At 38.8% G+C, this 14583-nt stretch overlaps 2 protein-coding genes across 8 annotated transcripts in view; both read left to right on the top strand.

The window, feature by feature from the left end:
* axo (axotactin) overlaps positions 1-14583 on the top strand; it is a 78405-nt gene that overhangs the window by 22215 nt on the left and 41607 nt on the right. For all 7 annotated transcript variants that reach the window (XM_020960773.2, XM_020960771.2, XM_020960774.2 and 4 more), the window contains exons 7-10: positions 5798-6328; positions 6433-6629; positions 11727-12059; positions 12115-12647. In XM_020960773.2, coding sequence (XP_020816432.2) covers positions 5798-6328; positions 6433-6629; positions 11727-12059; positions 12115-12647 — 1594 coding nt within the window. The remainder of the gene's footprint in view (positions 1-5797; positions 6329-6432; positions 6630-11726; positions 12060-12114; positions 12648-14583) is intronic.
* LOC110190365 (uncharacterized) lies at positions 3119-4626 on the top strand. Its single transcript, XM_020960776.2, has 2 exons — positions 3119-3806; positions 3858-4626. The coding sequence occupies exons 1-2, from the start codon at positions 3261-3263 to the stop codon at positions 4470-4472; spliced, it is 1161 nt and encodes a 386-aa protein (XP_020816435.1). The 5' UTR covers positions 3119-3260; the 3' UTR covers positions 4473-4626.

Genomic DNA, 14583 nt, shown 5'->3' with positions numbered 1-14583 from the left:
GCAAAATTAGTTTGTTATGCTCAATATATATAATATAACCCCTCGGCATACCCTGATCCCTCTGCGGCCCCATCCCTTGGACAACATCCGACATTTAGTTAATGACATAAAGCCAATTCCAGGCCGCCATAATCTCAATTAAGTCACGCGAGGCCATTATATAGGTAAGCCTATTAATAATTGAGCAGCTCGTTTATGTTTTTTGACATTGCACAGAGAGAGAGAGGTTTTCGTGGAGGTTTTCGGGGCCTGGGATTTGCAGGTTACATGAACGAGGCACTAAGTTTGCATTTCAAAACACGACAATGGGAGTTTTCATTTCAAGGATTAAAGCGAAGGGGATTTACCCTAGTCCGGGGTTTATAAAGTAATTAATATTTCATTAAACAAATTACTGAAATAATTTTCTTAATTTTCCTGTAATTAATGGTTAAATGAAATTGTCCAGTGAATGCGTAGTTTGAAGTGTATATTTTAGCGTTTTGTTATTTATTTTAAAATTTTAATTGAATTTAAATTAATTTGTATTAACTTTTAAATTAAAAATTGATCGATGAACGCTCTTCATGTTCATATTATTATCATGCTATTTTGATTTAATTCAAATGTTTTGGCTAAGAAAACTTATTTTCTGACTTGCCTAAAAGTAATTGTCAATTGGAATTTTGTAGGAAAATATTCTACTAATCCCTAAACTAAAATATATAAATTTTTCTGACATAAAAAAAAAAATATTCATAAAACCAAGTAGCTCTCGAAAACCAAACTTAAGTTAGGGCATCTCAACATGCATTCTTTAGATTTTAGCCCACTTGCATTCCCAGTGTTTGCTAAAAATTTGCATGCAAATGATGACCAACATCACACACACTCAGACCGGGGAAAAGGGAAAATTCCAAAAATAAAATCCTGACTTCGCGGGTGGCACTGGAATTAAGTGGAGTTTTTGGAGAGGGGACAGAGCTTTCTGACTATTGATGCACTGGACAGCTGCAAATTGCAAAATGAACAAAAAAGAAAATGCGAAACAAAAAAAAAAAAGGAAAATAACACTAACGGCCAGCCATGACAGCGTTGGCCATTTTGGAAAATTCCTCGTGTCCTGCCCCCCTCTCCCTCCCCGGTGTGTCTAAATGGCGTCTGTCAAGGACAAAGAGAGCCACCGCCATGACGTGCGAGTTTGCCGAGCATTTACACCGCCTGCCGCCGTCGTTGCCGCCTCTGCAACTGATCACAATTACGTAACGAGCGACGGCAAGTGCAAGCAAATTACACAGATGTAGACCACCCACGCACCCGTCACCCATCACCTCACCCCTTACGGGGTCACCACCCGGCTCCACCCGCTGGTTTGCCGGTTGCATGCTGAGCTGCTCCTGGAACGGAAACAGTGTCAGGCCATTAAAAGCTCGCACATAGCGAGCTGAAGAGATACACTACACTGAGGAAAATATCAGTCAAAATATAAATCCTTAGAAAATTCAAGGTCTTTATTAATATGCAAAATAATACACATTACTTAAATCTGTAGAACCTTATTTATTTTTATTAATATTCGCACAAATATATTACTGATTTTGAGATATTTACATATATTTCATAGCACACCCGTCTTTGTTATATTAAATAAATAAAACAAAGGGATTTCACTAAAAACTCCCACGATTTTTATACTCAAAACATCAAAATAAAAATCTACATAACAATTCCATAATATTATAGAATAAGTATAAGGAAACTTGATCTAAAATTAAGATTGCCATACCATATTGTAATGAAACAAGGAAATTATATTAATCTCTCTTTCATAAAAATTTCCCTCAGTGTTCGGAAATGGGGGAAAAATTCATACAGGGTACGAAGGACACGAGACATAATCAAACGCAGACGCTTTTGTAATGCAATAACTAAAATGACAACTGCCAGTACACAAGGACGAGCCTGTTCGTGTGCAGTGCATCCTGAAGCCCAAACCCAAAACCCACCCCACCCTACACTCATCCCCTGAGCCTCCCCTTAAACCCTCCTCCAGCTATCCGTGCCGCACTCATTCGGATTTCACAAAATTTCCGTGCTAAAAGTGTCAACGAAATGCGTTCAGTTGGGGAAATCATTAGCCCCGAAAAACCCGGCATCAACATTTCTGAAAGAGACTACAAGATTTTTCGGCTTCTTCCGGCATAAACGAATTGCAATGCCAACCATGAAAGAGAGCAGGACCAACAGGACAGCTGGACTAGGGGGAAAAGCAGGACAAAGGGCACGCGGGGTAGTGGGTATGGCATGTCGTCCTCTGATGTCCGATATGATGACTCCCAGGCTTAGGTCATCTCTGGACTCTTTTTGGCCGACACTTGTCAGTCCGACTGACATTCATGATGCAGCGAGTGGAGCTGTGCAACTCTTCAGGCCAGATTTCAGGCAACAATTACAATGATAGTAGCTTGCAATTGGGGTTATTAATTGGTGTCAGTCATTAATGGGATTACTTAATATTGTTCTTTTAAACCTTATTTGTTTCTATTTCTTTAAATCAATGAAAGATCTTGTCAGTCTATTGAACCATTTCCTTTTGATAATAAATATGTGTTGTTTAAAATTCCCCAAAACTGTAGTTTATTAATATTAGATTAGCTTCATTATTACTAATTAAATAATGACACGCAAAAATAGACAACACTCGAGGCTTGAATGAGAAATTCACACCTCTTGTTAGACTTGAAGTGGTAATTAATAATTTATTTATAAACCAAAGTGAAGCCTAAAGATTTAGGTAAAGGAATGTGGAATAAATAAACGATTTAATTTAGAGGAAGGGAGATTAGATATGTTTTGATTTTTATGTAATTTTTTATGTAATTTTGTAAAAAGGCCTAAGTTGTACAAAGTAGCATATAATATCTAGAAATATTAAAGATATGGGTAATATTAAGGATTATATCGTGATTATCCTCTTCAAAGGACCATATACAGAGTTTACCTTTGGATGTACAGTGATTATATGAAAATACCTCGCTTTTATTCTAAACTGAAATTAAGTTTAGTCAAGTAAACTAATGTAAAAGAAATATAGTTGATTTAATATTCAATAGTTCTGATGCTTTAGTACTCCATACAAATTTATCCATCAAAGCTGGCTTCTAGTTAATAAGTCAAACAGTGCTTCGTTTATTTATCTCAAACACAAGCCTTCACCAAATACACTCAAACACAAAAGCCACAAATTGCTTGAGTCCACAAGTCCCTCCAACGACCACAAGATGCGATCTGTTTCCTACTCCGAGTTCTTCGCCCAAAATCAGAGCAGCCGGAAAGCTCAGTTGCGGGCCCAAAAGGTGGCCAGCGATCTGCTGACGGATAAGATGGTGCGGGAAAAGTTGCCCCGCCACAGAGTCCCCACATACTCAGAGTTCCGGCAGATAATGCGATCCGCCGGGAAGAGGACTATGGCCGATAATAATGTGATCACCTTCAAGAGCATGGTGGAGTTGCGACAGGCACAGATAAATCGTGGCCGCCTCAAGAATATCAAGTCCACCGTCGATTCCCGGCCAACTCGAGAGATTCCCTTCTTCAATTGCAGCAAGCTGGAGAACGAGCTCAGCAATAAGCAGATTCTCTTCCGGAATAATCTCGAGCTCCTTGCCAAGATGAACGAGATCAATCGGGTGAAGAGCACTGTGGATTGCTTCAACCGCAAGTTTCCTGCCCTGCAGCCGAATCGACATAAGATCCGTGTCCTGACCGAACGCCTCAATCAGGAGAACCGGCAGCTTGGCTGTCGTCTCTCGAAGGTCAAGTCCAAGGTGGGTGTGGGCGCACTTTACTGTACTTTACTTTACCATGTTCCCCCTAAGGTGGAGTCCCTGAATCCCTTAGTGGCACCACTTAGGCCCCTCGAGCAAAAGGCCTCCATAGAGACGGTGTCCGAGTTTATACCCTATATGCCATCGCCTCGCCTGGGAAAGCGGAGTGCCCAAATCCTACTCCGTCCCATTGTGTACTTTGATCTGGCGGTGCTGGAGAACAATCAGTTTCTGGGTCGCATGCTCCTCCAGCTCTACACAGAGATCAGTCCCGAGGTGGTCCTGGAATTCGTTCGCATGGCCACGCACAATGATATTCAGAGTCACCGCTTTGTCCGGATTTTCTCTGATCTCTGGATGGAGGGAGAACTGCTGCCGGAGAACAGAGATACCTTAAGTGAACATCATAGCTCGAAGCGCTCGTTCCTTGATCCCGGCAAGCTAACCGGTCTGCTCTCTTATCCTTGGGACTATCGTCGCAACTTCCCGCAGGGACTTCTCAGCTATACAATCAGCTTTAAGCCGCTTTCGGTGGATCCGCTGCCGCGAGTCATCTTTGGCCAGGTGCGCAGTGGCCTTCGTGTCCTCCAGAGCTGTCCGCAATTTGGTACCAAAAATGGCAAGACCAAGAAAACAGTGATTGTCTCCCGGTGTGGCCTACTCTAATGGGACAACATATCGCCGGGTCAGGGCTCATTATGCATCTGCATTAACATAAGTCCACAAAAAATTGTAACATACTTTTGCGGTCCAATGCAGCAGAAAGTTCACTCTACCCCCAGACAGAAAAAAATGCAAATAAAATTATAAAGTAAGCTTGGAGCGCCGCATGTGGTTTTTGGCACTGAGAAAGAAAATTAAGAAGTTTAAAAATATCTTTTAATATTTATTCCTCCTAAGATTTAGGCAAATAGTATCTGCTACTTGTTATCAGTCTTCTAGAAATGGTACTCTAATATCAATAGTATTAATATCTATAATATAATATAGCTTATCTTCAAGTCCATTTAAAGATGTTACCACACAAATTCCATACTCTATTTGCTGTCTGTTTATCTTATCTTATTCTTGTTTTAATTTATATTAAATTCTTAGATATAATTAAAGTGTTTTAGCTCAGTGCATAAAGTACTGGCTATGCGTGGGTTGTGTTACTTTATCGTCTGGGCGTGGCCCACGTGTGCAGTGTCAGATAAGCGACCAAAACGCGGCTGCTGTCAGCCCATCATAGCGCCATCCTTAACCCCTTTCCTTAACCCTCCTTCACCCCCGCAAACAACTGCACCACAGGCAGAGCGGAAAAAAAATTTTCATGAAAATTGCGCGTTACACGATTTGCACATTTGGTCCGGGGAAAAAGGACGTAACGAAACCGGAACGAACATCAGGCGAATGCCTAAAGGCCACCATAGAACAAACAATATAATCTATTTTTGTGGACCACTGGAGCTTTTTTCTCTGCATTTTCCTTTAGCCTGTTTTGTGGGTGAAAATGTGTGAGTTTGGCTGGCAGGCAGATAATGCACGAAAGGATATAAAAAGACCGAACTATTAAGTACTCTACATAAAATAAACTTAAATATTCTAAAAAATGTTATAAGATTTCATTTGTAGAGCATGTAAGATGATTTATTACTACATTTTACAAAATATTTATATAATTTCCTATGGTATTAAAAAGATTTAAGTGCTTCAGTTTCTAAGAGCTAAGCTTACCACAAAATTTCAAAATGTTCTAATTTTATTACAATGTACAACATATACAACACTCTACTATGTTTTAAAAGGTATTTAAAGGGAAGAGAATCCTGTTGAAATTTGCTTGGGCATTTGTAGTAAGCTGTGGCATAGTGAAAACTGAATGCAAATATGCTAAAGGTGGTATTAAGCTCGGCTTCCTGAGATCCCGTGCATATTTGAGGGGGGATATTCAGTGACTGGCCTGGCTTTACTTAATAAATTAATCAATGGACTTTGTCTTTCCCTTGCAGCGGCCACTATAATTACTCTGCGTGGAGCCAGCTATGTGTCCTACAGGATATACGACTGGAAGGATCGTGTGCATTCCTCCACGCGGCGCATTAGCCTCATGTTTCGTACAAACTTTGATGATTCCGCCCTGTTTTATGCCAGTGGAGAGTCCTTGAAACATCAGTATATAGCCGCTGCCATTAAGAACCAATCGATTCATGTGGAAATGGATTTTGGCGATAATGTGATGAGCACGATACTAACAGATGATTTAACCCGCGGATATTGGCACAATCTTACGATATTACATGAACAGCGAACGGTGAGCATTATACTGGATCAGCAGCAAAAGGTCCTGGAACTCCCTCCCACGGCTAGTGGGAATCTACTCTTCGATCCGGAGATATATTTCGGCGGTGGTCCTGAGTTGCATAAGAAGAAGGGCCTGGCCTCGCACAACAACTTCGTGGGCAGCCTGAAATATGTCTATTACAACGACATCTCCATTCTGTACGAACTGCAGCGGGGCAATCCCAAGGTGCACTATCACGGTGAGTGGAGAGCAATTTAATATATCGAGTGTAGCGATTTGCCGGCGACATATTTTTGGCATACTATTACCGAGAGTCCTTCTGTTTCTGTTTCTGGGTCACAGGCGTACTGGAGGCGGAGTTCGTTGAGAACGAAGTGAATGTCATACCCATCACCTATCCCTTTGCGACATCACACATTTGGTGGCCCATAAATCACGCCGAAGAATTTAATATTAAATTCGATTTCCGCAGCAGTCGGCCGGGCGCGGTGCTGGCCTACAGTGACGTAACGACCAGTGCCGGAAATGGCTTCTGGGAGGTAAGTGGAAGCATTCAAGCATTCCTTCTCATACGTACACTGAGAGAAAAGTATAGGGGATTTGGAACTGTAAAGGATTAGTGTTTGAAATAAAGAACTAAGGTTTAATTATTTACATAAAGTAGGGGTTTTAGATGGAATTATTGTAACATATTAAGTTTTTCCTTTCTTTTTTAAATGTTGTATCTTAGATATTAATTTGTTAAATAATATTAATACTATGTTTTATTTTAAAATGTAGGAGAGCTCTTATCCTAATTACTGAATTCATTGAATTTTTAAATAAAACCTAATTCCTATATAGGAATTTAACAGATTTTAGTAAAGCACCATTTAAATGTTATGTTGATCATCGAATATCCCAACTATGGTCATAATATTTGTCTTATTGATATGAAACTTGGTATGCGGATAGCTAATGAAAAAATGTAAAGATGATTTCTAAAAGAAATTATCTTAAAAAATATATTAAAGATATTACAGAGCAATAAATATTTTTATTATGATCGTAATATATTCCCGGTCGAAATGAAAATTTATATGTGAAGCATTTGGGATACGAAAAAGGTATTCATTTTATTAAAGGATTTTGATAATGAACCTCAAGATATTTTACAGCATAACTAAGTTTTATTAGGATCGATTTAGATTAAACTTGGTATGTGAATAGCTACAACCCAATTAAAATATACCTCAAAGATTACCCATACTTCCAACTATGAAAGATCTTTTGATATAATTTACTACACAAGCCTATAAATATTTTTTAAGAACTCATGATAGTTTTTGTGAGTGTACTTAGCCCACAGACTTATGTTCATTGCTTGAGCTTTTGAGCTCCACACACTCCCACAAACACACACACACATACGCCATCTGGACGGAAAAGGACAGACATTTCCACCGACGACGACGTGCTGCTTAAGACGACTTAGCAGCGACTGCGACAGCGACTGCAACTGAGGCAGTGGCAGTGGCAGAGCCCAAGCCAAAGTCAGAACCAACGCCAAATGAAATGCAAATCAAATGTGCATGTGCGTGTGTTTCTATCCAGAGTTGCGTATGAAACTTGCATTGCAATTGCCGGGGCCTTCCAGCCTTTCAGCCTCCACCCGACCGCCCCAAAATACCCCTTTGAAATCCACCATAGAAACCCAAGCCCACGAAACTCCCACAATTTCGGAATCGGAGGCATGCTCCATGTACATTTGCGGGAGTCGAAACGAAAATGTACCCCCAAAAATACTGGTTGCCATTGGGAATGTGGAAAATGCAATTAAATTTAAGCGCTGCTGAGTGAAACTCGACTCTGGCTAATGCAATGAAAAGTCAAATGAGCTTAGTGTTTTGTAATTGTTTGGCATTATTCATTTCTTTGGAACGATTGTGTGTGCTTGTGCCAAGAGTAATTTCTTTTATAATTTCAAAACTGGGATTTTGTAGGAGATTATGTTTCTATTAAAAGGGTAGATACATCAAATACATTACATAAAGTTTCTTGATTATTTAAATTCTAAAACGTTTAAGAAATATATAAACCTTTGGTGTTATTTGATATAAATTTTAAATTTCCCCCAATTAAAATATATTCAGAATATAGAAACATACCCCCAGAAAGAAATAAAAATTATACTTTTGTATACAAATAATGATCGACCCATAAGGGTAAATATTAATCAGAATGTCCTAAAAATGTTTTCTTTTTCTGTTTTCAAACCGCTTTTCGGTACGACTTTTGTTCGATTCTGCTGGCTGTCCGCAATTTATTTGAAATAACCATTTTTATAGATTTATGTCATGGCCATCGCATAACAATTGAAAGCAAGTTAAATGTTTCCATGAAATACCAATTTATAACCAGACAAGTCGATGGAGGGAGCCGGAGGAACTCGAACAGATTGAGGTCCGGCATATAAAAGTGCGTTGTAATCGATCACAAAAACAATTGGACAGTTTAATGCCATTCTTCCGTTTTCCCTGGAAAAGCCAGTTTTATTTTCCCTCATCCCCTGAACTTTAACCTCGGCATGAGAGTAGATGTTTATATGGATGTCAGTAACGTTTATCGGCATTTAAACAAACCAACCTTGTCTTGGGCTGTCCAAGAACGTTTATTTGGTTACTTGGCATTTCGGCAATGTACTTGAGCTTTCCTGAAAAGAGGGAATATTCAATGTGTGTTTGTGTGTGTGTGTTTATTTTCGTGTGTGGGCCATATTTATTTGCATTTTATTGTTGATTTTATTCCTTTTGATTGCAGGACCAGAGTCCTACACACTCACTCACTCACACCATCCTTCTAAAATAAACCGAAAATGTCACTGCAGAGTCTCTGACTTATTGGCATTGCAATAAATGTTTGTTGTTGATGCTGTGGTTATTTTCGTTGTTGTTTTTGTAATGCCAATGAATATTTATGCCACAAGGCATTTAATTTTGCATCGACTGTCTCTACGGCTTATTTGCCATTCGCCATTTGACGATTTATGCGCACCCAAATTAATACTAAATTGATTGTGTCAGTCAGGTTTATAATATGACTCTGTTTATATATATATTTTTATTTGGCCGAATAATTCAAACAACAGCCTGTCATATTTGGCAATTTAAACAGCTGCGGTTAAAATAATAGGTGTGGGAATTTTTAAAGGTTTCGTCTTGGTATTTACCATATGAAAACAATGTGCTCCTTAAAGTTACATACTTGTTTATAGATTACAAGGATCGTAATATCGTAATTCCCCATTTAATATCCCCTTAAAAAGTGTTTTAAACTATTATCAAAAATATTTTTTACATAAGAAATAAGTAGATAGTATTGCTGTGTTAAAGAAATCACAAAAGTTCTTAAAACAACGAAAAGAGGGTCAAAAATATGTTACAATATTTTAGATATTTAATCTTGATCTTGCATAATACAAAAAGTTGTTCATACAAAAACTTAATTCATTCATTTGGAGACCTCTTAAAAAAATGCAATTCCTTAATACTTTTTGGCGCACTTTCTAATAAATAATAAAATATGATACAATATATAATATAATATATATAAATAGCGACACCCATAAATTATCATGTAAAACAATTATAGCTTCCCAGTCATTACTCAAAACTTAAACGTTATGCAACTCATTTTTAATGCTAATATTTCATACACATCTTTATATTTGCGTCATATCCCATCTTTATTTGGTAAACTTCAAAAAAGCATCAGTTACGAGCTCTTATTTATTTACTATTTTCGCCGCACAGGCCACAAAATTGCCACCTGCGTGTTGCGTATGAAGCTCAACAAACTAATAAATTGCCGGCAGTATTTTCCCTCTGTCACTCATTCCGAGAAACAAAAAAAAAGTGAAGGAAAATATACATACAGCAGAAGGGGGGCCGAAAAACAAGTGTATGCAGTATGAAACATCGAATGTCATGTCACGCGATTCAGCTGGGGGTTTTCTTTTTTTGGATCCGGGGTGTGACATAAAAACTATGCGCCCGCATAAATCGCGAATCACAAATCGAAAATCGAATTTATTGACAGCGCGCAAATGGGCGAAATAGGCAAACAAAACAATACTGGCGGCAGAGGAATAAAAATCATTTGAAATATTGTCACAGTACGCGGACGAGAGGGGGAGTGAGGGGATGTGTTTGCCTTTAAACATAACGCTCTGACAAAAATCTAATGAAATATGCAATAAAATTTGAGTGTTTGCCATTTCACATAAGCGACGCAAAAGCGCAATTCACAATGAGCATAGATAAATATGAAACAAACCCAGAAACTCACTCGTACATTTATTCATACGGACATGTACAAATTGCAAACTGTGCTGAGCTGCAAGTTCATGAAATTTCAATAAATATGGATATATATTTTTTTTTGCGATTTCCCCGAATAATAGACTCCTGCAAACAAGCAGGCGGAAAAAATATATGCACATGACTATCAAATTAGTTGAATTTTGCACATTTATCCACATATCCAGATAGATAAATAGTTTTTAACAAGGTTATCTCTTCGATTTGTATTTTTGTCAATAAATCAGATGGATTTTAGTTTATATTTGTGATCTATGAGTTTCCATTTGGGGTTTGATTTATAAATAAACAGATAAACTTAAAAATTTTTATATTTGCTAGGCTAAATTTGTGCGTAAACAAATTTGTACTAGGTTGTACAGGTTGTGCAGAGGAAGATTAAATAATGTTAAACAAGAAAATAAGGCATACTTTATTAGGATAAATATTTAAAGGTAGTAGTTGATATGGATGTTATATTCATAGCAACAAATCATTTCGAAATATCTTCTAATTAATTTTATTTAAACCCAAAAATGATCTATTTCAAATGCCAAATCCGTCGAACTAGTTCAATAACTCGGCGCCGTATACATTTTAGCTTTTCGCCAATAATCATTATTGCTGCATATATGACACCAACCAGCGGAGACCGAATATAGCACATCAATTTTTGCTCAGAGGGACAAACAAATGATAAAGAGTTGTGGATAAATACCACGTACCGACCTCTACCTCCCCCGAGCATGGTTGCAAATTAATGGGCAGCAATTTCAACGGAATATAGCAATACACATATACACGAGCAGAGTATCCGAGAGACCGATTGATTCAGCGAATGCCAAACTCAGTGCCGCCACGTGGCGTATGCGTAATATGATTTAAGCGAAGCTAATGCACAAAGGCATTTAAATTGAAATGTGTGTGCTAGGCGAGTGGGTGTTTCCATGCGGTTCTACCGAGCTGCATTTCAGGCATTTTCGCAATTTTGATTTATTTCAGCACACGAACAATCACAATCACATCCACACACACACCCACACAGTTTGAATCCTTCTAATGCTAACAGAATTTTGTATTTTTCTTCCTGCTCTCTCCCTCTCTCTCCCCCTCTGTCCCTCTTTTTACATGTCGCTGCCAAAAACTAATATTTGGAAACACGCTAATGCGCGGCTTCGGGTTTTGTTCGGCGCTACGTGCAACATCCGTCGGCGACAACAATGGCCGCCGTCTGCCGATAAAAACTGCAACCGGAAACGCGCGACTAACGGAAATTACAAAATGGCTGCCATCCATTAGATACGTCTCACGTCGGACAAACTGAGTTTCGATCTGGTACCCGACATCAACAACAATGTAACACACTCGACCACCATCAAAATCAATAGGGCCACCTCCTGGCACAGCGTGGAGCTGGACTATAAGCTGGGTGAGATCCGGTTTACGGTGGATTATCGTCACACCCTCAGCCAGATGTACGGATTGACCTTTAACATTGGCGATAAGCTGATCATTGGCAGTAGCTTAAAGTCGGCGGCCATGGGTTTAGTGGGTTGTATTCGAGACATAGAGATCAATAATCATTTGATTGAACCGAGGCATGTCGTTAAAACGGAGCGAGTCGTGGGAGAGGTAACTCTATAGTTTAATTTGTTTTTGTTTTATTCAACTTTATATTCCCCAAAAGGTGGCCCTGGACAACTGCAACTATATAGATCCCTGCAAAAGGCCAAATACCTGCGAGCATGGCGGCAAGTGTTTTGTGAAGGACGATCGTGTGACATGCGACTGCAAGCATACGGGTTATATTGGCAAAAACTGTCATTTCACAAAATACAGAAAGACCTGTGAGGAGCTGGCCCTGCTGGGTTTCACCAAATCGGATGTATACCTCATCGACATCGATGGCAATGGCGTTTTTCCGCCCGCCCATGTGAAGTGCGATTTCCAGAGTCTCGAAAATGCAACCAAGACAATTGTGGAGCACAATCTGCCCAGTCAAGTGGATGTGCGATCTGCCAGAGAGACGGATTTTAGCTTCAACATCCGCTATCGGGAGTTCTCGCCACACATGCTGCAGGAGCTCATTTCGCACTCACTGTACTGCACACAGTACATCAAGTACGACTGCTACCGGGCCCAGTTGGAGCTGCATTCGGCCACCTGGTTCACTTCCTCGGCCAAGAATCTTACCGTCGACTTCCTTGGCAATGTCAAGAGGTAAGTAAGGTCGGAGCATGGGGTTATGCCCCATGCGGGTATTTGTGATTTACGTGCTGAGCCACGTCACCGCAAACAACACAAAATTGGATGACAAGAGCAGGGCTTACGGTACAGTGGGTACAAAAGGGGTACTAGTTTGAGGAATTTATTCATTTATTTAAGTTATAGTTAAAACTTTAGTAGGATTAATGGAACAATTGTTATGGAAGGTTTAGATACCATGATTTTTTTCTTCTCACCAAATTTCTTCACTTTAATATTGTGTAAAATATAAATTTCCTTGTATTTTCATTAAATTTCTAAACAAAATTTATTTAATTAAAATATATCTTAATTTAAATTGCAATTTCCTCATTTAAAGCCCACTATTCGTGGCTTAGTCCCTGCATATGCTGGCGGATGATTTTGGTCCACCGCCAGCCACACAATTAATGTTGCAGTCTATTTGCTTAACTTGCTGTTGCATCCTGGATTATCACCAGACTCTGATCCCGGCTCCCCGTTTCTCCGCAATGTGTGTGTGTTGTGTGTACGTTCTGGCCCAGTGGAGTACAGAGTACGTGCGGTAATCCAACAATATAAATCTGAAATTTCCGAAAGGCCAACCCAGGCTATGTGTCTCCCGGTGGTGCTGGCGTTTCAATTGTAAACGAAACTTAAATTAATTGCTCGCACATGCATAATATAAATGCCAGGCAGGAACCTTCGCTTAATGCCATCTGACATGTTTACCCATCACACACAGATGTGCAGTTGTTCTGTTTCTAGAAAGCCTGCAATATCCACATCACTTTCACAATGCATCGATATTTCCCAGTGCAATGAAACTCCGACCACGTCTTGTCAGTGATGCGGTTGCACTTGGAAATGCCATCTGTCGGTTTCTGAACTCTCTACACACAAAGAATATATGTATTTGAAATGTTTAAAAATATTTAATATTTATTAAAGTAAATTTAGACATTATATCCCTTTAAATGTGTCTTAAAATCTCATAATCTCCATGTTACCTAGTCGTATTCTTCAAGTTTTTCCAACTAATAATCTCTATGAATTATTTTCCCCTGTGTTCTTTACAATTTGTCATGAAGTTTGTCCCACTGACTAGAATGTAGTGTTGGTCTAGCTCTTCAAATTTCCCTTTTTTCCTTCACCAGAACTAACCCTTCTATGGACTACTCCCACCAAAGTTATATCTGCGGCATTTGTTGCCATGCATCGGAGCATAAAATTTTATGATGCCAAAAGGCGAGCAGCAATAGCCGGCTACGGAATCCCTTTTTGTCCAAGGTAAACTAATGGCAAAACGTCTAAAAAAGCCCGGCGAACCCACACTTGATGAAGGAAGGGTACTAAAAAAAACATATGAGTCCAAATATAAGGGAAAATTGCAAAAGTGCAAAACAAAAGGCCTGAGCTTGGTATTTATGTCAGGCAAATATGTTTCCGCATCAGCGCTAATAAGGTTTATGACTGAGTCCCGCCATATCTCTTGCGGCGTCCATTTTGCCAGTCCAACTTTTGTGTTTTTTTTACCAGCCGCCATATTGTCGAACAACTCTTTCGTTATTCTAGCTCTTTTTTATTTGGTTTTTGTCAAGGGTATTAAAAGGGATATATATATATTTTTTATCTACTTATGAAAGATCATATGTTTTTTCGAATTAAATATTATATAAATATAAAATATTGGACTTTAAGAATAATATAAGTATTTAAGGCTTACTACAAATAGTCAAAGTAAACTAAAATAAAGAATAACGTGAATTGATGATAATAGGATTAAAGTAAAGTCTCGATTTATGTTTTTGAAAGCTACAGGTTTCCCATTTTATCGTATTAAAAACAAGTGTAAAACAAATACTAAGCTGCTGTAGGTTCCTCTAAGACCCAAAATGTTTTTAAAGGGTTACTTCCTAGTCGTATTATCCTT

The sequence above is a fragment of the Drosophila serrata genome, unplaced genomic scaffold (genome assembly GCF_035046125.1).
Source record: "Drosophila serrata isolate PLE 108 unplaced genomic scaffold, ASM3504612v1 contig_272, whole genome shotgun sequence".
Classification (NCBI taxonomy): domain Eukaryota; kingdom Metazoa; phylum Arthropoda; class Insecta; order Diptera; family Drosophilidae; genus Drosophila; species Drosophila serrata.
The sequence above is the reverse complement of the archived record's forward strand: the minus strand, read 5'-3'. Positions and strand labels throughout refer to the sequence as shown.